The 23,601-nt window shown below is 34.8% G+C and overlaps 1 protein-coding gene, 2 long non-coding RNA genes and 1 pseudogene across 4 annotated transcripts; 2 read left to right on the top strand and 2 right to left on the bottom strand.

Moving 5' to 3' along the window:
- Positions 1-3,707: 3,707 nt before the first annotated feature.
- Positions 3,708-10,759, bottom strand: LOC131356252 (E3 ubiquitin-protein ligase TRIM39-like; annotated as a pseudogene).
- A 2,256-nt stretch (positions 10,760-13,015) lies between these two features.
- Positions 13,016-17,235, top strand: LOC131355851 (uncharacterized). Of its 2 annotated transcripts, none has more exons than XR_009204951.1 (2): positions 13,016-13,367; positions 14,790-17,235. It is a non-coding gene; the product is annotated as an uncharacterized LOC131355851 (long non-coding RNA). The 2 variants fall into 2 exon arrangements; XR_009204952.1 differs by having other exon boundaries at positions 14,787-17,235.
- On the bottom strand, positions 13,622-23,342 carry LOC131355849 (E3 ubiquitin-protein ligase TRIM39-like). Its single transcript, XM_058394379.1, has 8 exons — positions 23,206-23,342; positions 22,425-22,514; positions 20,945-21,501; positions 20,530-20,625; positions 20,155-20,388; positions 19,896-20,058; positions 19,721-19,756; positions 13,622-14,837 (listed from the first exon to the last, which is right to left on the bottom strand). Exons 2-8 carry the CDS (start codon positions 22,489-22,491, stop codon positions 14,290-14,292), a joined length of 1,701 nt encoding a protein of 566 aa, XP_058250362.1. The 5' UTR covers positions 22,492-22,514; positions 23,206-23,342; the 3' UTR covers positions 13,622-14,289.
- On the top strand, positions 19,834-21,112 carry LOC131355852 (uncharacterized). Its single transcript, XR_009204953.1, has 3 exons — positions 19,834-20,097; positions 20,620-20,659; positions 20,974-21,112. It is a non-coding gene; the product is annotated as an uncharacterized LOC131355852 (long non-coding RNA).
- Positions 23,343-23,601: the final 259 nt, after the last annotated feature.

Here is a 23,601-nt window from a genome sequence, read left to right as displayed (position 1 = left end):
CCCAGTCCTAATGTCACAAATGCACAGATTCAGATTAAAATGATATGAAGGAGTATACCAGTAAACTTATATTTACTTTGCTTTGGCCAAAACAAGAAAGAGAGTGGAAGAGACAAGTGTAATCTACTAGACAGAAAAAATAATTTGGTATTTTACAATCATATATACACAGCTCTTAAGCTCTACCCATTAAGAGAATCTTCAGAAATATAAGATGCAAGGTCTCATTACTTGCTTTAAAGTAATTGAAAATTAACAGTGAAAATCAGTAAAAGTTTTCCATCAATACTGAAGGGCCATCAACCTACAAAAGAGAGACTGAGAGTAAAATATTGTAACTTACCTTTAATTTGTAATTTATTTACAGTCATTGTTTCAGTCATTGTTATAGTTAAATGTTAAAAACATCAGAATAATATCAGGCACTGTCTGTTCAAAAAGTAGAATCAGAAGCACTCAAAATAACCATATTATTATAATTATTTGATGAACATCTGTTAATTCAGATAAATCTGATTTTATGAATGAAGATATTTTGAGTAGGCTACATTTTTGTATTGTAGATGTGCATAACTCCAGTACAAAATTTACTTCTGATAATTAAACTCTAAATAATGAACTCTGGATTCATTTACTATTGAAATTGTTTATTGTACATCCAGCCTCTTTAAAAAATGAAGAAGCATCTCTAATTACATTGAAAGTTTGTCATATCTCAGACCACAACAAAATGTTTTTGAACAGCCTTTTTTTGTACTTCATTTAGTAGATGTTATTTTTATGTGAGGTGTTCATTTATTCAGTCCCAATTACAGGTGAGATGATCAGTTTTTACCTCCTTCACGAAAGCCAGGACTGGTGTATGGACTGAATATTGAGCTGAATAAAATGACCACCATTCTACTTCAGGTGAACAGCTGGCCACATGATTATCCTTCCTCTGTGATTAACTCTGATGCCTCTGTGTCCCACCTACTTGTTAACACGAGCAATCGGAGGGTAGGTTTTTGATTTCAGAAATTCCAGAGAACAGATGCTGGGTTATATATGGTATAAACATACACAAATAGTGAACATCAAGACTCATATTTCCTGTTTATTTTTGTTTGCCTAAACCAGTACAAGAGGGGAACATTTTTTTTCTAATTTTCTTCATTAACATGAATTAGAATGAACTGTGAATGATCTTTATTAAGAAATCAAATCCCAAATTTAAAAACTAGGCAGCAAGGCAGAATAGCAGGTTAGGTCACACTGAGCATTGCTTCACAACTGGCTGAATGTCCCAAATATATTTATGAAGGTGTGGTTATGATGGGGAACAGGTTTGCATGATCAGAAGTTAGGTGACTGTGAAAATGTTGGTAGAATGTTGTGCTGCGTTCATTGTAGTTCATGTTGTCATGATTGTAAGCTGCAACAATGTGTTATGTGAAGTGGAGTTTCGGAAGGTTTAAGGGGGACAAATCTGACAAAGGGTCTGTATATCAGACAGATGAGCATATGAAATTTCAATACAAATAACTTGACTGATAAAAAGACAGCTTTGCGGCTTCAGTAGGAATCAATTGAAAAAACCCTCTCACCTTCTCTCAAAACGCACCAGTGGAAACGTAGCCTTTCAGCACAGATATTTTCAATGGCGGAAAGGTGTTTGTTTTTGAGGCGTGTTTATTGACTTTGAACTAAATGACTCACATAAACACACAATAAGGAGAAAATGTTGAATTTTGATCAAATGAAATGTTTTTAATCATTCTGAAAACAGAGAAAAAAAATTTAAACTAACTTTTAGACTAGAAAACTAAAGCTGCATTTTCTAGAGTAGGATTTATAGATAAAACATTTATACAATCCTTGCTTCGTCAGATAAATCCATCAATTTGGTTTAAAATCTCTGCATTAAAAACTAAAGCATTTAAGGTTGTTTAGAAACAGATGTGGTTGATTGGCAGATGCGTCAGGGGAAAATAGGTGCACTTTTTCAACTGTCAGTGAAAATGACCAAACCTCTAATCCAGCAACTATGTTATATGAAAACTAAAAAAAACCCTAAATAAATAAATAAATAAATAAACGGTAGAAAAGAAAAAGCTGCGCCCCTAAATTTCATTTACAAGTAATATATTAACTATTGTTTTGAAAAGAGTATATCATATTCACAATATTAAAATATTTCAAAATTCCAAAAAAATATGATATTATATGATATTTTTAAAGTTAAGTTGTTTTGGTTGTTAATAGCTCGTGGCAGGGCCGGTCCGTGGCATAGGTGACATCGGCAGCAGTCCACAGCGCAAAATAACCACGAGAGTATTTTTTTGTCGGCGTCCTCTAGTGACCATCGTGCGCTCCTACACCCATACATTAAGCAAAATTATTTTAGCCAGTTAACGTACTTTTAATACTGATCGATCATGGAACTGATTAAAATTAGAATTGTTAGAATAAAATAAAGTTGACATAAAAAATCATAAGATTTGACAACATGTAATGGCGGACTAATTTAAACACTTTACACATCTTGACGTGATTATAATACATCCCCATAACGCATTAATTATGCATGGCGCACGCAGTTAACAAACATGTTAGTTGTGCCATTTATGTGCACTTAAACTATCCTTTCTAAAAATGAGTGAAAAAAGAACATTTTCAGGGGTCAGGAAGCGACGTTAAGAAGGGGAAGAGAAAAAAAGAGTAATATAGAGGTAAGAATCACAAGTTAACATGTGATTTTTTGAAATAGCCTTTTAAAAATATCTTAACTGGTAACACTGACAGCTTTTCTTGTTTAAAGTTAACTGCATGAAAAAGACCATGACTAGTGCAACGAACAACTTATTAAAGTTTGTGTCAAAAAGACGACGTGTGGAGCCGGAGGAGGAAGATAATTCCGATGTTCAGGAGCCATCAATCTCGAGAAGTAAGGAGCTCTACATTTTCATACTATGTATAGTCATTGTTGTTCATTTTTCATTTATTTTGTTCATTTTTTGTTCATAGTTGTATAGTCATTGTTGTTCATTTCATGTAGTTTATATGACCGTTGAACCAAACTATGACCAAGCATTGTATTACATACTGTCCGATATTGTCCTGCTGCTTTGATAATGGTGTTGCGGGGCGTCTGTCAGATTATCGTTATGTTCATAATACTGCTTACAATGACATACAGGTTTATGCTCTGATTAAATGGTGGTTTGCATTCAGGCAGGTGTAGTTGTGTTGGCTTATTTTGATAAAAGATGCATTTTAGGCTAGGCCCACCCAAATTTCTCTGGGCCCACCCACATTGTGATTCCTGGCTCCGCTACAACCAGATTAAAGTTACAGTGATTTACTGTCCCGCTCAGAATTTACCCGTTTATCACATAATGACATATTCATTTTCATTTCAGTGTGGAGAATGTAGTCAATAAAACCACGGTATATTAAAATGTTTATGAAGAATAGCTAGCTGGCTTTTCTAACAGAAAATGAAATAAAATGTATTTCTGGATGGTTAATTCTGTATCTTGCTCTAGTCAGTTTAATCTCCTCAGGAGGATTTTTCACAGCAGTCAGAAAAAAAGCAGTCTCGTGCAGCATCATGAAACGTCACAGCCAAAACGTGTCAGTGACCAATCAGGTAGAACGTCCTCATGAATATTAATGAGGCTCCCTCTGTCGTCCTACCTTTAGGAATTAGTTTCTTATGAAAACATCGTTTCCCCTTTGCACCAGCAGATGGCAGAAAATACCGCAGATAAAGGATTAATTTATTCATTTCTGATTCTTAGAAGAGAATCAGCCTGACATTTTTATTTCTATATAAAATATGAATTTGATTGTATTTGTGTTTAATGAAGTTTTGTATTTGTGTTAATACAGTTTTGTTCAGTTTTATGTGAAAATTATTTTAGTCATTAAATACAGGAGTGATGATCAGTGGTGCTGAATTTTTACCTCCATCATTATTATAAGGACAGAAGTATGGATAGAGTTTCTCAGTGAAAGACTGACCAGTGAAAGAGTAGATATGACATCTGGACTTCACATCATAAAAGGAGACCAGACCCTCCTCATAATCCACAAACACCCCCACCACCTCCACCTTCTTTCTCAGTGTGAGGGGGACAGAGGGATCATCACAAGCCTCATACTGATTCTTATTCCTCAGTATCACAGTCCAGAATCCATTCTGAGGTTTCAGAGTAATGTCTCCCTTCCTGTTAATGGACTCTTTGGCCACTCCAAGAGCCCAGTCAATTTTCCCTTTGACCTGCACCTCATAATAAAATCTCCCTGAAGAGAAACTCTGCTTTCCCAGAACATGTATATATTTGCTCAACCTCTGTGGTGTTTCAGGGAGATTTTGTCGTGTTTCTCCATATGTCACTTGTTTTTCATCAGCAGACAGGATGAGATATGGATTTGCTGTATCAGGATCCAGAGTCACATCCACTGAGAGAAATACACAGTGTGTGATATGAGTATGCAGGTAAAAATAGTAAATCATCATCCAGTGAAACATATTCATTAGGATTTATAGAAGAATAAATAATCAAACATTAAAAAAAAATTTGCTTTAAAAAGGAAAAAAAAAACATGTACAATTTATGATAGAAGTCTGTAAAAGATGAAAAAAAAATTGTCAGCATTATACAGCATTATATATCAAAAAGAAATACAGGACTATATAAGAATACTGCCATCATCATGAAAACGTTCACATCAGAAATATGCAAACTAAAGCTGCAACTAACAAATATTTTCTAATCAATTCATCTGTCGATTTTTTCTTCTAATAATCAATTAGTCTAACGATTTTTTTTCAATCTGTCCAATAATGAATAACATAACTAATACCATAAATATTTTAACCTTTTATTTAACTGTGCCTTTAACTCATGTATTTTATCTTTATTTATTTTACAGATAAAAGTGTTCCAACATAAAAAATGTTAGATTGTTAGTAACATTTATTTACATAACTTATTACCATAAACCAAACCAGTTGAATCTGCTATTTTTGCGTGAACATTTAAAACATTTAAATTCACATAAGCAGCATGTTATTTGTTGAGCTGAGTTAATTGATTTAACACAACAGGTTTGCTGACTAGACTTATCAGTTATTGTTGTCAGATTGTATTCATTCACATGGATTCTGTTATTTATCAGTAAATTGTTACTAATAAATCCCCTTTCACATACCCTGATGACCTCAGCAAGACTAAAAAAGACTCTTTTTGTTTAAAATGGAACATCTTTGATATTGAAGGTGATATTAATTTTAATAACAGAGACCTGTAATCGTATTGGACTTTATGTGATTAAATAATAGTATTTTTATGGCATTCATATGCATGTGCAATGGGAAATATTAAAGAGTATTTTACTAGGAAACATCAGCTGCACTAATAAGAAATGTCTACAGCACACTCGTCCTGCATCTTCATGCAGCAGGATAGATTCATTCAGCGCTTTTACTTTGGCAGCATCGTTGCTTTATTCCTAACGCTGTCGAATCTCCAGCAGCTTCCAAATTAAAAAGATCTGCCATGTGTTTACTTTATCCTTTAACCAAACTACTTCATTTTGTGCTTATAGATTTACATTTATTTAAAGCTTCCATGTAAAGTTGATGCTAACTATGTGTGAAAAAGCTTGATGAATTGCTGTATTAAACTGCGTGATGCACGTGCGGAGGCGCATGATTTGTCCGGGGAGTCAGATTCTGGTACAACAACTGAAAGGGGTGGTAAGTCTGTGATTTTGATTTGGATTAAATGTAAACAGGTTTACTAAGTTCATTTGATTTAATAAATTTTGTACATATTCTATGAAACTTTAAGTGTGTCACGAGTTACTGGTTGCGAAGTGTTGGACACCCCTGCCATATATAGTGTCATGGCATGTGCCGAGTATGATTTACTTCAGTGGCAATTACTGATAAAACTGAAAATGTACTTTAAATATTTATCTGCAGAAGGTTGCTTACACCGATGTACAGTTCACTGGTAATGGAAACTAATGGAATAGTTTTATAAGGCTACACGTGCATAAACCATCTACTTGTAAATGATCTAAAAACCGGCGTTGCCAGACTAGCTGATAGCAGAGGCTCTGAGTCTTCAATTTAAATCAGCACTACTCCCATACACTGACAAGCAACATTCAGACAAAACTTAGTTAAATAAATACTTAAGCTGCTGTCTCGACATTTTTGAGTTCGAAAAACTACAAGCTTTCATTTAAGATGTTCGTTTCACTATGTGCACAGAACCATTTGATTAAGTCTCTGTTTTAAAAATCTATTGATGAATGGGTTTGGGCTTTTGGGGATACAGCATTGTTTTCACCTTGCGTAAACATGGACACACTAAATAAACAGATGCATACCAGTCAGTGTTTCCCTGACCCTGCTTGTCTTTGCTGAGCTTCATTATCTGGGGGTTATATGTAGTCACTTAAAGTCTCCCTTACATGCTTGAAATAGTGGAAAGTGGCAAACAAGTTTGCCAACAAAAGCGCTTCATGTGTCAAACATGTCCAAAACAGTGTGCATTATGTCATTCATGTCCACGCTCTCATCTTAGCTAAGAGCTAACATTTTCGGCCATTTCTTCAATACTTTGCTGAACACTTCTAGCAGACATGGGAATATCTTTTATTTTGGATTTTATTGTCTCTTTGGTAAGCCTTCAAACAGAAACTTCTGCCATCAGTGAATGGCTTTCAGTGTTGAACAATGCAATGAGCAACGCTATAGCTGGGTTTTGTTGCATGACTTCTATCAGTGGCAAATACTTTGTGGGAGTTTGTTTGCTTCCCATAACTGGATATTCCATGTTTGATGAATATCCTGATATTTGAAACTTTTCTTGTGCTAAAAGATAAAGTACACACAGCATAGCCTTTCTAAAAAAATTGGTTCTTCAAAATGTGGTATGCAGCAGAGACAGAGCTTTAACTGTTAAAAAAAATCTCTTGAGGAAGCTTACTGCCAGTGTGTCAGTGACTACACTGCATGTGTTTAAGGTTGTTGAACCCTGATCTATACAGTAAACTGCATTTGTATTTTAGGTGTAAAAATCACAGACCTGAATTTATACCCGTTTTCCTGAACTGATACAAAAATTATTTGTATTAAACACTTGAACACATTTAGAACACATTCATGCCTTTTACGCTCAAGCTTATTTGTAAATGATAAAGACACTGCATGGTGTAAAAAAAAGCATAAATATAAAACGCTCACCTTTTGATCAGCATTAAGATTAAATTTACCATCAATAGGCAAAGAAATCCATCTTTTATCATACAGTTAAAAATAGTTAATCTATGTCCAAATATAAGTTTACTTATTTTATTAGTGAAATGTATGAAAATGATCAGTCTTTCTAAAGTAGAAAAAAATTTAAGGGCTTCCTTTTATCTGGAGAGATCTACAGATGTAAATAAGTCTGATGATGCAGTGGTGTAATGCTGATATGTACATTTTAATATGAGAGGAAATAGAAACCTCACTGTACCTGAATACTGCTGAATCCTCTTCAGTTCTGTGGAAAATAATAAAAAAATTAGTTCAGATTAGTTATTGGTATTTTTATTTAGATTTATTTAGAACCATATAAAACAGTCTATTATTAGAGACTTATTTCACAAATATAAAATACAAAATAATTTCTCACCTGTTTCCTTTATCTTGTCATTGAGTGTTTTAGTGAGTTTCTCCTTCAGAGTCTGCTGAAGCTGAGACAGAGTTGTCCTCACAGTGTCCACACTCAGATCAGTGTTAATACTGATCTCAGTCCAGTTCTTGGTGTGTGGAGGGCTGCACATGGAGGAGTAAATCTACAGTAGAGCAGGAGAGAGGAGAAATCCCTCAGCATGGTGAGTGTTGTTCTGTGATGTTCTACATTACCAGTGAGCAGAGAGAGGAACACTGACCTGTAGGAGGTGGAGATGCTCCTCAGTGTGTGAGAGCTGCTCCAGCTCAGTGTCTCTCCTCTTTAGCACAGTGATTTCCTGCTCCAGCTCTTTAATGAGTCCTTCAGCCTGCCTCTCTGCTGCTTTCTGCTTCTTCTCCATCACCTTGAGCAGCTCAGCCTGACTTCTCTCAATGGAGCGAATCAGAGCAGTGAAGACTTTAACACTGTCTGCTTTCTCTTTCTCTGTGCTTCTCTAAAGGAGGAACACATTTTCACTTCCATCAGATAACACTGAATAGAGAACTAATATTTAATGCAGTTTGTTCATTTCTACAAAATAAAAAGAAAACTGAATTGATCAGCTATAAACTCATGTCATGTTTGTACACACTTTGCTTTGGTCTACTGAGTGTTTGATTTCTTTTATCTCCTTCAGTCGGTCCTGAATCATCTGCTGCACATCTGTCTGTGTTTTCACCAGCTGAGTCTGAGGACAGAGAAGAAGACTTTTTAAAAAAAAAAAAAATTATTTGTTATACACAGTACAAGACATAATATTTGAGTATTTAGTATTTTAAGAAACTTAATTCACAACATTATAATCTGATCTACTACTGGATAAATTATTTTGCATTATATAACATAATGTCCATAGTTGATGTTAATCTGTGTTTCTTACCTTCCTCTCTCTGCTCTCCTCCTCTATAGGAACAGTGTTGTGATTCTTGTGATCTCCTTCAGTGCAGAACTGACACACACACATCTGATCATCTCTACAGAACAGCTCCAGAGCTCTCTCATGTTTCTGGCATATTTAGTCCTCCAGGTTCTCCACATGGTTCATTAGTTTGTGTTTCTTATGTTTGGGCATATTATTATGAAACTCTAAATGAGTTTTACACAAACTAGCACAACAAACCAAACAGGATTTCAGGGCCTTCAGCTTCTCTCCAGTGCAGGCATCACAAAGAACCTCAGGTTTGTCAGAAGCACTTTTCTTCTTGAAGTGATCTGCAACCTCTCTCAGTGTTATATTAATCTTCAGTTCAGGTCTCTTGGTGAATTTCTCTTTACATAATGGACATTGACAGTGTTGACATTTCTCCCAGCACTGTGTAAGGCAGCTCTTACAGAAGTTGTGTCCACATGGAGTGGTGACTGGATCAGTGAACACATCCAGACAGATTGAACACAGCAGCTGCTCTTCAGACAGGAGACTGCTGGAGTCTTGAAAATCTAGATTTGAAAGAAAAAATGTTACACATATTTTATAAATAGTGTAGAAATACTGTAATCTGTTTCATTCTGGTCTCTATACAGTAGGGCTGCACCAGGGGGGTCGCTAGGGCTATTCATTCGGGGCTCGAGCCCCGGATGTTTTTAATCTAGCCCCGAATGTTTGTTCCACAGGAGTGTAGAGGAATTAATGAAATGTTGATCGTTTTATTAGAGCACTGTTGCCGTTTACTGTACACGATTTTGACTGACATCTCTCTCAGCACGCGCGCACACACACACTCTCACACACACACCCACCCACCCACACACACACACACACACACACACCCACCCACCCACAAACACACACACACTCTCACACACACACCCACCCACCCACACACACACGCTCTCGCCAAAATACCGCGAGAGTGTGCGCTCGAATATGCTCTAGAAATGCTCTCGCGATACTTTAATGTCCTACACCTGTCGGTCTGCACAGCGCCGCTTTCACACCACGTGACTTAATTACCTTACAGCCCTTAAACGGGACAGCAATTAAAATGTCAGAAAACACAACAATCTTATTATTCAGATAAAAGTCTAACTTCTAATATTTTATGTTAACACAGCTGATTAAACTCGGCTAACAAATGTATGTTGTGTGAAAAAGGAGGCCCACTGTCTCTGATTCTGAACACCCCTGACATATTAGAATATTTAACCCCTTAATATATAACCCCTTTAGAATATTATTCCATACCCAAGACGAACAAAAGCCTTAAATTAAATCATCCTAAAGATAGATCTAAATAAAATATAAACTGTTAAAGCACTAAGACATTACAGTCTGAACATCATGACTTTCTATTATTAAACTAATTCAGTATTTAAGTTAAAATACATACATGACTTAGGTGAACAATGGACCAGAACAGACTCCATCATTCGTCTGTTCTGTCAGTTGAAAAAGGAATTCTCAGCACTATAAATACTAGTATGGTGATTGACCGTTTTACTCAAGTCAAGTCTTGGAGATACTCTCTGATGATTCCACCCTCAAAGAAATAGGATAGAAAAGTCACCAAGATAAAAAAAATATTTAAATGTTATAAAATATGGCATGCAGTTACTTCAAACAATGTTATAAAGCTATTCAAAACACCATTTAATGTAAATTGTGATAATAGTAATTAATAATCGCAATTACAATTTCAAAGGAATAATCGACAATTATGATTTTTGTCATAAACGTGCAGCCCTACTAAACAGTAAACTGTATCTATTGTTTAGGTATGAAAATCACAGACAAGAATTTCTATACATTTTTCTTGAACTGATACAAAAAGGCCTTTTTATTTAATAAGACAAATGAAGTGTAAACACACTTATTGGGGTGTCACTGATGGTGTTAAAATTTCTGACTTTTACACTCAGTGTTTTTTGTTATTTGTAAATGGAATCTTACATTGGGACAAAACTCAGAAGTACCTGCATTAATATGTAGCTTCTACATAATGGGCAAACAATGTGCATTAAAAATGATCAGTTTCAGGGTGGTGTGATGATACAAAGTTGTTATCTTTACAGAGTTTTTTTCATTTTTACTTACATCTGTACATGCTTGAGTGTCTTATTCAACTGACACAGCATCACAGCAACAATAACACATTTACAACAAAGTCAGCCTTATTTCAGTACATAGTTACTTTAAATGTTGTAGAACATATTCAAAAAAATAAAATAAAATAAACTTTAACATGATTATTTGAGCTGATAATGATTAAAAATTTAATTCCATAATAATATTTTTTATTTTTTCATTTAAAAAAATGTATATTCTGTTTTGTATAAATTACTGACAAACATGAGATTTAATCCCGACATTTATTTTTATAAACTACTGTATTTGTAACCATAATTTGTGCAATTACACAGTAATAGTGGAGCTACAGCTTAGCCATAATACAATGTCCAATTAAAGATTTAATTTTTTTGTATTTTATTTGGTAACAATTTTACACATTTCTTCAGCAGGTTCTACATATTTGTTATTATTTGGATATTTTTTTAGTTTCTTAAGAAATTTAATTTAATTACAACTTACATAAATTTGGTTCTTCCATGCTCCTCCTTCTTTTGCCTTTTGTTGATGATGAAGATTCAGCCATTTGCTTCTCCTGTATTTTTAACCTTTTCAGTAATTTTCACCTTTTCATCAATGGTATGAGAATGTTTATTTTTTCTTTCAACCTGAATATTGTTTCAACAATAAATGAATGTGCAATCACTTCATGACATTGAAATCTCACCATTGATATGAAACCAACATTGCAATATTAATTCAATGCTGTTAGTGTTGACACATCAACATTTACTTAACATTGTTTCAGTGGTGGCTTGCTATCTGGGACAGTCAAGAAATGAAAATTAAATGACTTACATAAGCCAAATATTTTAGAAAATCACTTTAAATTTCGACCAAAGGAGAAGATTCAAAAAGCAGAACAAACATTTTGCCTTTGTGACTAGAAAGAACAGTTTCAAAACAATTTACGTCAAGTTAAATGTCTATTTTAGCATTTAGTTTGCATACATTTATGCAATGTTTTCATGTACAGTGTCTAGTTCTAGAATTTACGAGAAAAAGTCAAATTTTTTATTTTAATCTCACCACTTAATAGATGTTTATATTTGTCCATTCATTTTTGATAGAGAATGTGAGTAAAAAAAATGTAATAATCGTTCAGTGAATCATATTCATTAGGATTTATTAGATTTGTAGAATAATTAAATAGTTTAAAAGTATCTCTTAAGACATTAAAAAGTAAAAAAAGACAAGAAAAAGAAAGCCTGTCAAAGATTAGAAATATAAAATGATTTCCTTCTGAAACTTTAGTGATGTATTTCTGTTTGTAGTTTTTGTCACAATTCTATCAGAATTTCTTTTCTAACTTTCTTAACAAAGTTAATTTCTGTCCAAACATACATGGTTCCAGGTGTCAGGATCTACTGGGACAGTTCCCTGAAAGACCACCGGAGGAGTTGCTTGCAGGTGTTTCACTAAGCTTGCTTTTTGTGGTGTTTCCCCATGTGTGTTGTGCCACACACTTCCTATTGTTCCCCACTTACCCTAATGTTTTGCCCTTTATATATCAGCTCTTTTGTCTTTGGTCAGTCATTACTTTGTGTTTTTGCAGTATGGTGCAGTATGGTGTGACGCTGTCATGTTTTTCATGTGCAGTGCCTAGTTTTTAATCCTGATTTTCTGCAATGCAGGCAAACGAGACTACCATGGAGATCTGGTGTCAATCCCACTTCAGGCAGCGTCTCCTGACCATTTTACCTGGATTCTTTTATACTAAAATGTAAGATGATCAGTCTTTCTAAAGTAGAAAAGGGTTTAAGGGCTTTAGTGCATTGCAGTAATAAAAAGCTATAGTGAAGAGGATAATGATAAACACTTTAAGACTTCCTTTTAGCATATACTGTAATCCTGTGAGAGAGTAATGTAAATCCCTGATTAACATATTAAACTAGAGGGATTAGGTTACCCATATTTACAGTGTAGCTGTTTTTTTTCATATAAGGTTATTCATGTGCTGCACTTGAATTATTTGTTCTTCTCTGGACTAAAAAGACCAAACAGCATTATTACAGAGAAGAAAGGTGATTCTCTGAACCTCTTTATTCCTTCTTTAAGGAGCTGCTTTTCAGACTGCTTGAGTCACAGACAACTATGTTTGATAGACAGAAATGTCAGTAATATTTGTTTATCCTGTTATTTATATTTGACACATTAAATACCCCCTGAAGCTGACATTACAAAAATAAGATAAGGATTTTCATCCTTGTCTCTTTATACCCTGTCACTACTATATACCCCTCTACTGTATCACTGTATATTCCCTGTGAGTCAAGAGTATTAAAATGTATCCCTAATATCCATTTGAACATAAGGTTTTTTCTACATTTGGAGCATCTGACAGACACAATCTACATTTATATCATTTTTATACAACTGATCGTTTGCTTTAATATGTTAATTTTCTAGTTGTTGCCTTTATTGTGAAGTTCATGCCTTTATCTTAAAGGATGTAGTGCTAAAAAAAAAGGGGAGAGGGCTTAGTGTCGTAAAAAAGTGGAGGAATGAAAACCTAGTAATGTCGCGCCTGCAACGTGAAAGATACGTTCTAGCTTTGTTCAGTACCTGACTGAAGGAGGCACAAGGTTGGTGTGAGTTTCATTTGTTTCCAGATTTCATTGTCGTGTTGTTTTTACAGTTCATTTTGATGCTATTAATAGATGGCGCGAGCTTGCTAAATAGCCGCTCATCCATACAATGCGCTAGCTATATGTTTTGTTTATATTAACGGCAGAATACATAAAGGTGATCATTTAAATATTCCATCTTAGTTAAAAAGAATTGTTGAGCACTCGTCAGAGATTGTCATTTAGTTAAATTTATTATTTGATGGTCAATGTTTCATGTGTCTGTTTTTGTTATCGTAGCTCTTACAGTGTGTTCACTGTATATTAAAAAGGGAGCTTTCATTCTTTGGAAGATAAACATTAAAGAGAACCATCAGTTGAAGAGTTGGGACCATTATTCAGTCGGGATGCTACACACATAATGACATTTTAATTTTCATTTCAGTGTGGAGAATGTAGTAAATAAAACCACGGTAATATTGAAATGTTTATGAAAGAATAGCTAGCTGGCTTTTCGAACAGAAAATGAAATAAAATGTATATTTCCGGTTGGTTAATTCTGTTTCTTGCTCTAGTCAGTTTAATCTCCTCAGGAGGATTTTTCACAGCAGTCAGAAAACAGTCTCGTGCAGCAACATGAAACAGAGCTGAAACGTGTCAGTGACCAATCAGATAGAACTTCCTCATGAATATTAATGAGGCTCCCTCTGTCCTCCTACCTTTAAGAATTTGTTTTACTATTAAAAACATCGTTTCCCCTTTGCAACAGCAGATGGCATACTGTATGATTATTTTTTTCCACCCTGCCCCCTCAAAAGACTCTATTAAAGTAATCAGTACAGCACTTTAAAAGGAAATACATATTTCTAAAATGAACCAAAAACAGGAAAATATTTTATTATTCTCACAATTTAATTGATTAAATTCGTGAAGTAAAAATTCATTCAGTTTTAAATACAGGAGAGATGATCAGTGGTGCTGAATTTTTACCTCCTTCATTTGTACAAGGACTGAAGTATGGATAGAGTTTCTCAGTGAAAGACTGACCAGTGTAAGAGTAGATATGAGATCTGGACTTCACATCATAAAAGGAGACCAGACCCTCCTCATAATCCACAAACACCCCCACCACCTCCACCTTCTCTTTCAGTGTGAGGGGGACATGGGGACTAGCACAAGCCTTATACTGATTCTCATTCCTCAGTATCACAGTCCAGAATCCATTTTGAGGTTTCAGTGTAATGTCTCCCTTCCTGTTAATGGACTCTTTGGCCACTCCAACAGTCCATTTAGTTTTCCCTCTGACCTGCACCTCATAATAAAATCTTCCTGAGGAGAAACTCTGCTTTCCCAGAACATTAACACAGTAATCAAACCTCTGTGGTGTATCAGGGAGATTCTGTCGTGTGTCTCCATTTGTCACTTGTTTTCCATCAGCAGACAGGATGAGTTCAGGATGAGCTGTATCAGGATCCAGAGTCACATCCACTGAGAGAAACACACAGTGTGTGACATGAGTATGCAGGTAAAAATATTAAATCATCATCCAGTGAATCATATTCATTAGGATTTATAAGAGGATTTGTAGAAGAATAAATAATGAAATATTTTTAAGAATATCACTCAAAAAAAGGAAAAAAAAAACTTTTCTAGTTTATAGTACAGGTCTGTCAAAGGTGAGAAATATAAAATGCAGTGGTGTACTGTAACAAAGTAAAATTACTTCGTTACAGTACTTAAGTATTTTTTGAGAGTTTTTGTACTTTACTTGAGTTTTTATATTTCTGTCAACTTTTACTTTTACTTCACTGCTTTTTTGAAACAAATTCTATGCTTTTACTCCAATACATTTTTTGTTCGGCATTTTCGTTACTTACTACAAAAAAACCTGCGTCCAAATCTGCGGTAAAGGAAGTTTGTGGTTAGTGATGACTTTAGGCCATGTCCACACGTAGCTGGGTATTTTTAAAAATGGAGATTTTTCTTTGCGTTTTTTTAAATTCTACGTGTTAAAAATATCTTTGTCCACATGAAAACACAAAACGCACTGCTAAGTGCTGTCAGGAGCATGCCTAGTTAATCAGAAGCCTAGACAAAACTTTATTAACAGTTCCGGTAGTTTAACAACAATGGCACATCGTAGGAAAGCGATGCCCTTGAAATGCGAAAATTTCACTATAGAATGTAGAAGTCTGACCGGGTCTCGTCCAAAACCGCCGTCGCTGTGTGCATTGTCGGAGTTTTGTATGTAGCAGCAGTGAGCTCCATATTACATTCCGGCCCTCTGTTCATGAACGTAATGTGTGAGTAACTGCGCGTGTATGTGCATGCATGGAAAAAGTCCAGTAAACAACGTTAACACAGTCAGTAGTTTACGTAAGTCTGCATTGCACAAAATATCTTCATAAACAAAGCTGACGTCAAATCAAGGAGACGGGCACACAGAGAATGATGTCAATTCAAAACAGTCAAAATCTCCGTTTCCCCTGTCCACACAACACCACTGAAAATGGACTTTTGGAAAATCTTTACTTTGGAAGGAGTTACTTTATACAACACTGATAAAATGTTTCTTCTTAGTGATATATTTCTGTTTAGAATTTTTGTTTTTCAGGAAAGAGTCACAGAAAAACATTTGAGGAAAAACTTGATCCTGATGGACAAAATAGTACAGTAATGGTCTCTATACCAGAGGGTCTGATCCTTTTTGACATGAAGTGCAGTTTGAAATGTTCTTGTTAATAAGTGCACCATATCAACATTGAGTTTAATTATGACACCATATAAAAAATCATTTTCAGCAAACCTAGAATTTTATTCCAGCCGTATACAGTGCTCAGCATGAATGATTACACCCCCTTTCAAAATGAAGATTTTTATCCATTTCTCAGTGAATATGAGACCAATTTACTGCATTTTTACAAAACTGTTTTATTAAACGATTATCTTTTATTAGTTTAAGAGCGTGGCCAACTGACATCTTTAGGAACAGAAAAATAATAGATTCAATTCATGTGAGGTGAAAAATGATTATACCCTACAACAAATTCAACTAAATCTAATATTTTTATGTCCTTCTTCAGAAACAACTTAAACGAGAGTCAGAAATAAAAAATAAACCATTGATCCAAGTGGTGTAATTTTATCAGCATTATACTGGAGTGGATTTTCTCTCTTAAATATCTCTTAATTGTCACTTATCCTGTGGTCACCTGTGTGATGATTGATTAGACTCATCCGCTGGTGAATTCCTGTTCATTACAATTTTATATTATGTTTTCTCCAAACACATTCATTGCTGTTTACTCATTTTTGGACCATGATCTTAAATTATTTTATTAGAATAGTTCCAGTGTTGTCTTTGGTAATGACTAATCTCATTTAAATCCAATAAACCAGATTTGTATAAATATCTCATTGTATAGGATCAAAAAGGGATTCTGAAGAATATCAAAAACAAATACAGGACTATATAAGAATGCTGCCATCATCATGAAAACATCCACATCAGAAATATGCAAACTAAAGCTGCAACTAATGATTATTTTCTAATCGATTCATCTGTAAACTATTTCTTCTATTAATCGATTACTCTAATGATTTTTTTTATTGGTCTATCGATTATTTTCTGGCTGTGAACTCTCCAATAAAGAATAACTTATACCATAAATGTTTTAACCTTTTATTTAACTGTACTTTTTTATTCATATATTTATTTATTTTACAAATAAAAATGTTCCAACATAAAAAATATCCTGGAGGGAAGTGTGTAAGTGTGTGAAATGTGTTAATTATGTCATGAAAGCTCTGACCCTCCACAATAGAAAGCAGCCTCATATCCTTTGACAATCATGTTAGAATGCATGAATTTTAGGTAATCTATGAATTATATATAATTATTATATACAGCAGCTGCATTTCTGTCACAAATTTTACCATGAAATCTATTAATGAAGAGAACAACACTATTTATCACAAAAGTTAAGATTATTCCAGTGTAAGCCTATTTAGGAAAGGTATTGTTTACTACATTCTGCTATTAATTACCGTAGATCAGGAGTCTTCAACCTTTTTTCCTCTGAGAGCTACACTGACAAGATGAAGGTGGTTATGTTATTAGTAACATTTATTTACAAAGCTTATTACCATACACCAAACCAGCTAAATAAGCTATTTTTCTCTGAACGTTTTAATAAATGTCAATATTTTGAGGGAAATTATCATAGTTTGCAGAAAATCATTTTAAATTCACATAAGCAGCATGCTAATTGTTGAGTTGAGTTACTTGACTTAACACAACAGGTTTGCTGACTAGACTTATTAGTTATTTTTGTCAGATTTTGTTCATTCTCATGGATTCTGTTATTTATTAGTAAATTGTTTCTAATTGAGTCCCCTTTCACATACCCTGATGACCTCAGCAAGACTGAAAAAGACTCTTTCCGTAAAAAAGGGGACATCTTTGATATTGAAGGTGATATTAATTTTAATAACAGAGACCTGAAGTGGTATTGGTCTTTATGTGATTAAATAATAGTATATTTATGGCGTTCATATGCATGTGCAATGGGAAATATTAAACAGTATTTTACTAAGAAACACCAGCTGCACTAATAAGAAATGTCTACAGCACACTCGTCCTGCTCTACCCTACTCTTCCTATCCTTTATCCAAACTACTTCATTTTGTGCTTATAGATTTAAGTTTATATAACGCTTCCCTGTATGATCTTGATGCTAGCTGTGTGTGAAATAGGTTGTTGAACTGCTGTATTAAACTGCGTGATGCACGTGCAGAGGTGCATGATTTGTCTGGGAGTCAGATTTCGGTACAACACCTGAAAGGGGCGGGACGTCTGTAAGTGTGATTAGGATGAAATTTAAATAGGTTTAGTAAGTTAATTTGATTTAATAAATTTTGTACATATTCTATGAAACTTTAAGTGTGTCGTGAGTTACTGGTAGCTCACAAGTGAGGTGCTGGAGATCCCTGCCGTAGATAGTGTCATGAGTGTGCTGAGTATGATTTACTTCAGTGGCAAGTGCTGATAAACACTGAAAATGCACTTCAAATATTTATCTTCAGAAGGTTGCTTACACCGATGAACAGTTCAGTGGGAATGTAAACTAAGAGAATAGTTTCATGAGGCTATACACGCATAAACCGAATTCTTGTAAATGCTCTAAAAACTGGTGTTACCAGACTAGCCGTTAGCATAGTCTCTGAGTCTTCCCTACTCCCATGCATTGACACCAAGCGACATTTAGACAAAACTTAGTTTAATAAATACTTGCACTGCTGTCTCGACATTTCGGAGAGCTACAGGATGCTTTCTTTTAAGATGTTCGTTTCACTATGTGCACAGGACCATTTGATTAAGTTTCTGTTTAAAAAAAGATGATGGGGTTCTTGCTTTTGGGGATACAGCATAGGTTTCACCATGTATAAACATCATGATGCATTGACACATTCCACGCACGTCAAGGTATTTACGTAATCAATTACTAATAGAAATTTGTACTATATAAATAAACAGATGCATTCCAGTCAGTGTGATCCCTGACCCTGCTTGTCTTTGCTTAGCTTCATTATCTTGGAGTTATATGTAGTCACTTTAAGTCTCCCTTACATGCTTGAAATAGTGGAAAGTGGCAAGATCGCTTCAGAACATTGCAAGCTTGCCAACAAAAGCACTCCATGTGTCAGACATGTCCAAAACAGTGTGCATTATGTCATTCACATCCACGCTCTCGTCTTGAAACCCAGCTGTTAGCTGTGAGCTAACATTTTCTGCCATTTCTTCAATACTTTGCTGAACACTTCTAGCAGTCATGGGAATATCTTTTATTCTGGATTTTATTGTCTCTTTGTTCGGTAAGCCTTCAAACTGAAATTCTGAGCTATAAAGAGTCTTTAATATGTTCACCATCAGTGAATGGCTTTCAGTGTTAAGCAATGCAATAAGCAACGCTATAGCTGGCTTTTGACGCATGATTTTTATCAGTAGCGAATACTTTGAGGGAGTTTGTTTGCTTCCCATAACCGGATATGGCATGTTTAATAGATTCTGCCTGAAACTTTGTGCTTTTTCTCGAAATGTCACTTAACACTCGCCATTCAGCAAAGAACATTTTCAAAACAAAAAAACTACACACAGCACGGCCTTTCTATGAAAAAAGGACCGAGAAAAGTGTTTAAGGGGTTTAGTGCATGGCAGTAATAAGGAGCTATAGTGAAGAGGATAACGAGAGACACTTCAAGACTTCCTTTAATCTGGAGAGATCTACAGATGAAAATAAGTCTGATGATGCAGTGGTGTAATGCTGATATGTACATTTTAATATGAGAGGAAATCAGAAACTTTACTGTACCTGCATACTGCTGAATCCTCTTCAGTTCTGTGGAAAATAATTACAACAAAACATCACTTTCATTAGATTTCAGATCAGTTATTGTATTTTTTATTTGTTTAATTAATTATTATACAAAACAGTCTTATTATTAGAGACGTATTTCTCAAATATAAAATGCAAAAAAAATTCTCACCTGTTTCCTTTAACTTGTCATTGAGTGTTTTAGTGAGTTTCTCATTCAGAGTCTGCTGAAGCTGAGAGAGAGTTGTCCTCACAGTGTCCCCACTCAGATCAGTGTTAATACTGATCTCAGTCCAGTTCTTGGTGTGTGGAGGGCTGCACATGGAGGAGTAAATCTACAGTAGAGCAGGAGAGAGGAGAAATCCCTCAGCATGGTGAGTGTTGTTCTGTCATGTTCTGCATTGCCAGTGAGCAGAGAGAGGAACACTGACCTGTAGGAGGTGGAGATGCTCCTCAGTGTGTGAGAGCTGCTCCAGCTCAGTGTCTCTCCTCTTTAGCACAGTGATTTCCTGCTCCAGCTCTTTAATGAGTCCTTCAGCCTGCCTCTCTGCTGCTTTCTGCTTCTCCTCCATCACCTCGAGCAGCTCAGCCTGACTTCTCTCAATGGAGCGAATCAGAGCAGTGAAGACTTCAACACTGTCTGCTTTCTCTTTCTCTGTGCTTCTCTAAAGGAGGAACACATTTTCACTTCCATCAGATAACACTGAATAGTGAACTAATGTTTAATACAGTTTGTTCATTTCTACAAAATAAAAAAAAAACAACTAAATTGATCAGCTATCAACTCAGATCATGTTTGTACACACTTTGCTTTGGTCTACTGAGTGTTTGATTTCTTTTATCTTCTTCACTCGGTCCTGAATCATCTGCTGCACATCTGTCTGTGTTTTTACCAGCTGAGTCTGAGGATGGAGCAGAAGCAGAACAAAATATAAAGTAATGGATTTTTATTTGTTAATATGTTATTTTATAAATGCTTTGGTAGTTTTCTTTTACATATACAGTATGACAATATGAATGAGTTCTGTTTGATTACATGTATTCATTTTAGGGACTCATGAGAGAGTACAATCCAACTGTATAAATTAACATTAACTTCATCACAGTTTAAGGATTTAAACTGATAATATTCAAATCTTTAACCTCTAATCTACTACAAAATAAATTAGATTACATTATTTATCATAATGTCCAAAGTTGATATTAATCTGTGTTTCTCACCTTCTTCTCTCTGCTCTCCTCCTCTATAGGAACAGTGTTGTGATTCTTGTGGTCTGTCTCAGTGCAGAACTGACACACACACGTCTGATCATCTCTACAGAACAGCTCCACAGCTCTCTCATGTTTCTGGCATATGTAGTCCTCCAGCTTCTCCACAGGGTTTATTAGTTTGTGTTTCTTAAAGCTAGGAACATGATTATGAAATTCTAAATGAGTTTTACAGAAAGATGCACAACAATCCAGACAGGATTTCAGGGCCTTCAGCTTCTCTCCATTGCAGCCATCACAAAGAACCTCAGGTTTGTCAGAAGCACTTTTCTTCTTGAAGAGCTCTGCAACCTCTCTCAGTGTTGTATTAATCTTCAGTTCAGGTCTCTTGGTGAATTTCTCTTTACATAATGGACATTGACAGTGTTGACTCTTCTCCCAGCACTGTGTAAGGCAGCTCTTACAGAAGTTGTGTCCACATGGAGTGGTGACTGGATCAGTGAACACATCCAGACAGATCGAACACAGCAGCTGCTCTTCAGACAGGAGACTGCTGGAGTCATGAGAATCTAGATTTGAAAGAAAAAAATGTTACACATTTTTTATAAATAGTGTAGAAATACTGTCATTTGTTTCATTCTGGTCTCTATACAGTAAACTGTATCTATTGTTTAGGTATGAAAATCACAGACAAGAATTTCTATACATTTTTCTTGAACTGATACAAAAAGGCCTTTTTATTTATAAAGACAAATGAAGTGTAAACACACTTATTGGGGTGTCACTGATGGTGTTAAAATTTCTGAATTTTACATTCAGTGTTTTTTGTTATTTGTAAATGGAATCTTACATTTGGGACAAAACTCAGAAGTACCTGCATTAATATATGGCTTCTACATAATGGGCAAACAATGTGCATTAAAAATGATCAGTTTCAGGGTGGTGTGATGAAACAAAGTCGTTATCTTTACAGAGTTAAACATTTTTACTTACATCTGTACATGCTTGAGTGTCTTATTCATCTGACACAGTATCACAGCAAGGCACCAACAATAACACATTTATAACAAAGTCAGCCTTATTTCAGTACATAGTTACTTTAAATGTTGTGGAACATATGCAATAAAATAAAATAAAATAAACTCACTTTAACATGATTATTTGAGCTGATAATGATTAAAAATTTAATTCCATAATAATATGTATATTTTTTTATTAAAAAAAAAAAAAGTATATTCCGTTTTGTATAAATTACTGACAAACATGAGATTTAATCCCGACGTTTATTTTTATAAACTACTGTATTTGTAACCATAATTTGTGCAATGGTGGAGCTACAGCTTAGCCATAATACAATGTCCAATTAAAGATTTAATTTTTTTGTATTTTATTTGGTAACAATTTTACACAGTTCTTTAGCAGGTTCTACATATTTGTTATTATTTGGATATTTTTTTAGTTTCCTAAGAAATTTAATTTAATTACAACTTACAACATGAATTTGGTTCTTCCATGCTCCTCCTTCTTCTGCCTTTTGTTGATGATGAAGATTCAGCCATTTGCTTTCTCCTGTATTTTTAATCTTTTCAGTAAGAAATCACATCATTCAGGTCACACATGTAACAGTGATTAATCTGTTTGATAATCAGTTAAACATGTACTGATTATTCTGTTTGACTTAGTGTGCAGCATTACACTTAAGTATTGACACTGGAAGCATTTAGACTGTGATCTATAACACAGAAACATTCTGATCTTCATGAGATTAAACACAGACTTTCACTGATCTTTCTCACAGCTCTCAGCTCAGTAACTGGATCATTCACACTTTGTTTTTTTATATGTTTGTCAATTTTTCACCCAGTGCTCACCTTTGTACTCTGTACACACACACACACACACACACAGCTTTCATCCTGTTGATTCAGGTTAGCTCACACGCGCACATATGTATGTATTAAGCATAAAGTGTTATTGTATTTTAACCTTATTTCATGCTTAACTCTCCACTTTTGAGCAGCTACTAATACAAAAGTAAAAAAAAAGAAACACTCTTGTTTGATTACTGATGATTAAAGACAAGTTTTCTTTAAAAAATGGTTTTGTATTTCATAATCAGCTTTAATAATCAGCTTGTATTTCAGAGTCGGTATTTGAGACCTGTATTTGTCTGACATTGTTAACGTGTGCAGTTTATCCATGATAAATCAAACACTGACAAAACCTCTGAATTATAAAACACTCACTGATATACATAGCTTTATTGTACTTACCTCTTTTCATGGAGTCGAAATTTGCTGCGATTGTACTCGTTTCGGGAGAATATCCTGCAGTTAATTTCAGAAATGTGAAAATAACGGGTTCTTCTACATGTTAGCTAACTGCCTTTCACTTTCACTTCAGATCACATTACTTCCTTGTTCACTTCAGTGTTTGAAGGGGGGGTGGGGGGTCGGGGGGACACATACGATCACAGTACAGTTTGTCTTCACCTCCGCAGCTTCACCTCTGCTCATGAGTATTTATACAATCAAACTGCATATGTAATAAGAGTAATGTGGTTTATTTATCCTGCAGATTATTTTATTGGGTAAGATCGTATTTTAAAGGATCACATCATTTTATCTTTCTATCAGCAGATGGCAGCATTTGTTGCTCAGGTTTTATTC

The sequence above is a fragment of the Hemibagrus wyckioides genome, linkage group LG07 (genome assembly GCF_019097595.1).
Source record: "Hemibagrus wyckioides isolate EC202008001 linkage group LG07, SWU_Hwy_1.0, whole genome shotgun sequence".
NCBI classification, from domain to species: Eukaryota; Metazoa; Chordata; class Actinopteri; order Siluriformes; family Bagridae; genus Hemibagrus; species Hemibagrus wyckioides.
The sequence above is the reverse complement of the archived record's forward strand: the minus strand, read 5'-3'. Positions and strand labels throughout refer to the sequence as shown.

Excerpts from the sequence above, each read along its gene's own strand:
- LOC131355849 (XM_058394379.1), bottom strand. The coding sequence starts at position 22,491 with ATGGCTGAATCTTCATCATCAACAAAAGGCAGAAGAAGGAGGAGCATG. Across the intron at positions 21,502-22,424 it reads GGAAGAACCAAATTCATGTT|ATTCTCATGACTCCAGCAGT; the intron begins GTAAGTTGTAAT and ends TTTCAAATCTAG. Across the intron at positions 14,838-19,720 it reads GAGGATTCAGCAGTATGCAG|TGGATGTGACTCTGGATCCT; the intron begins GTACAGTAAAGT and ends TGTTTCTCTCAG.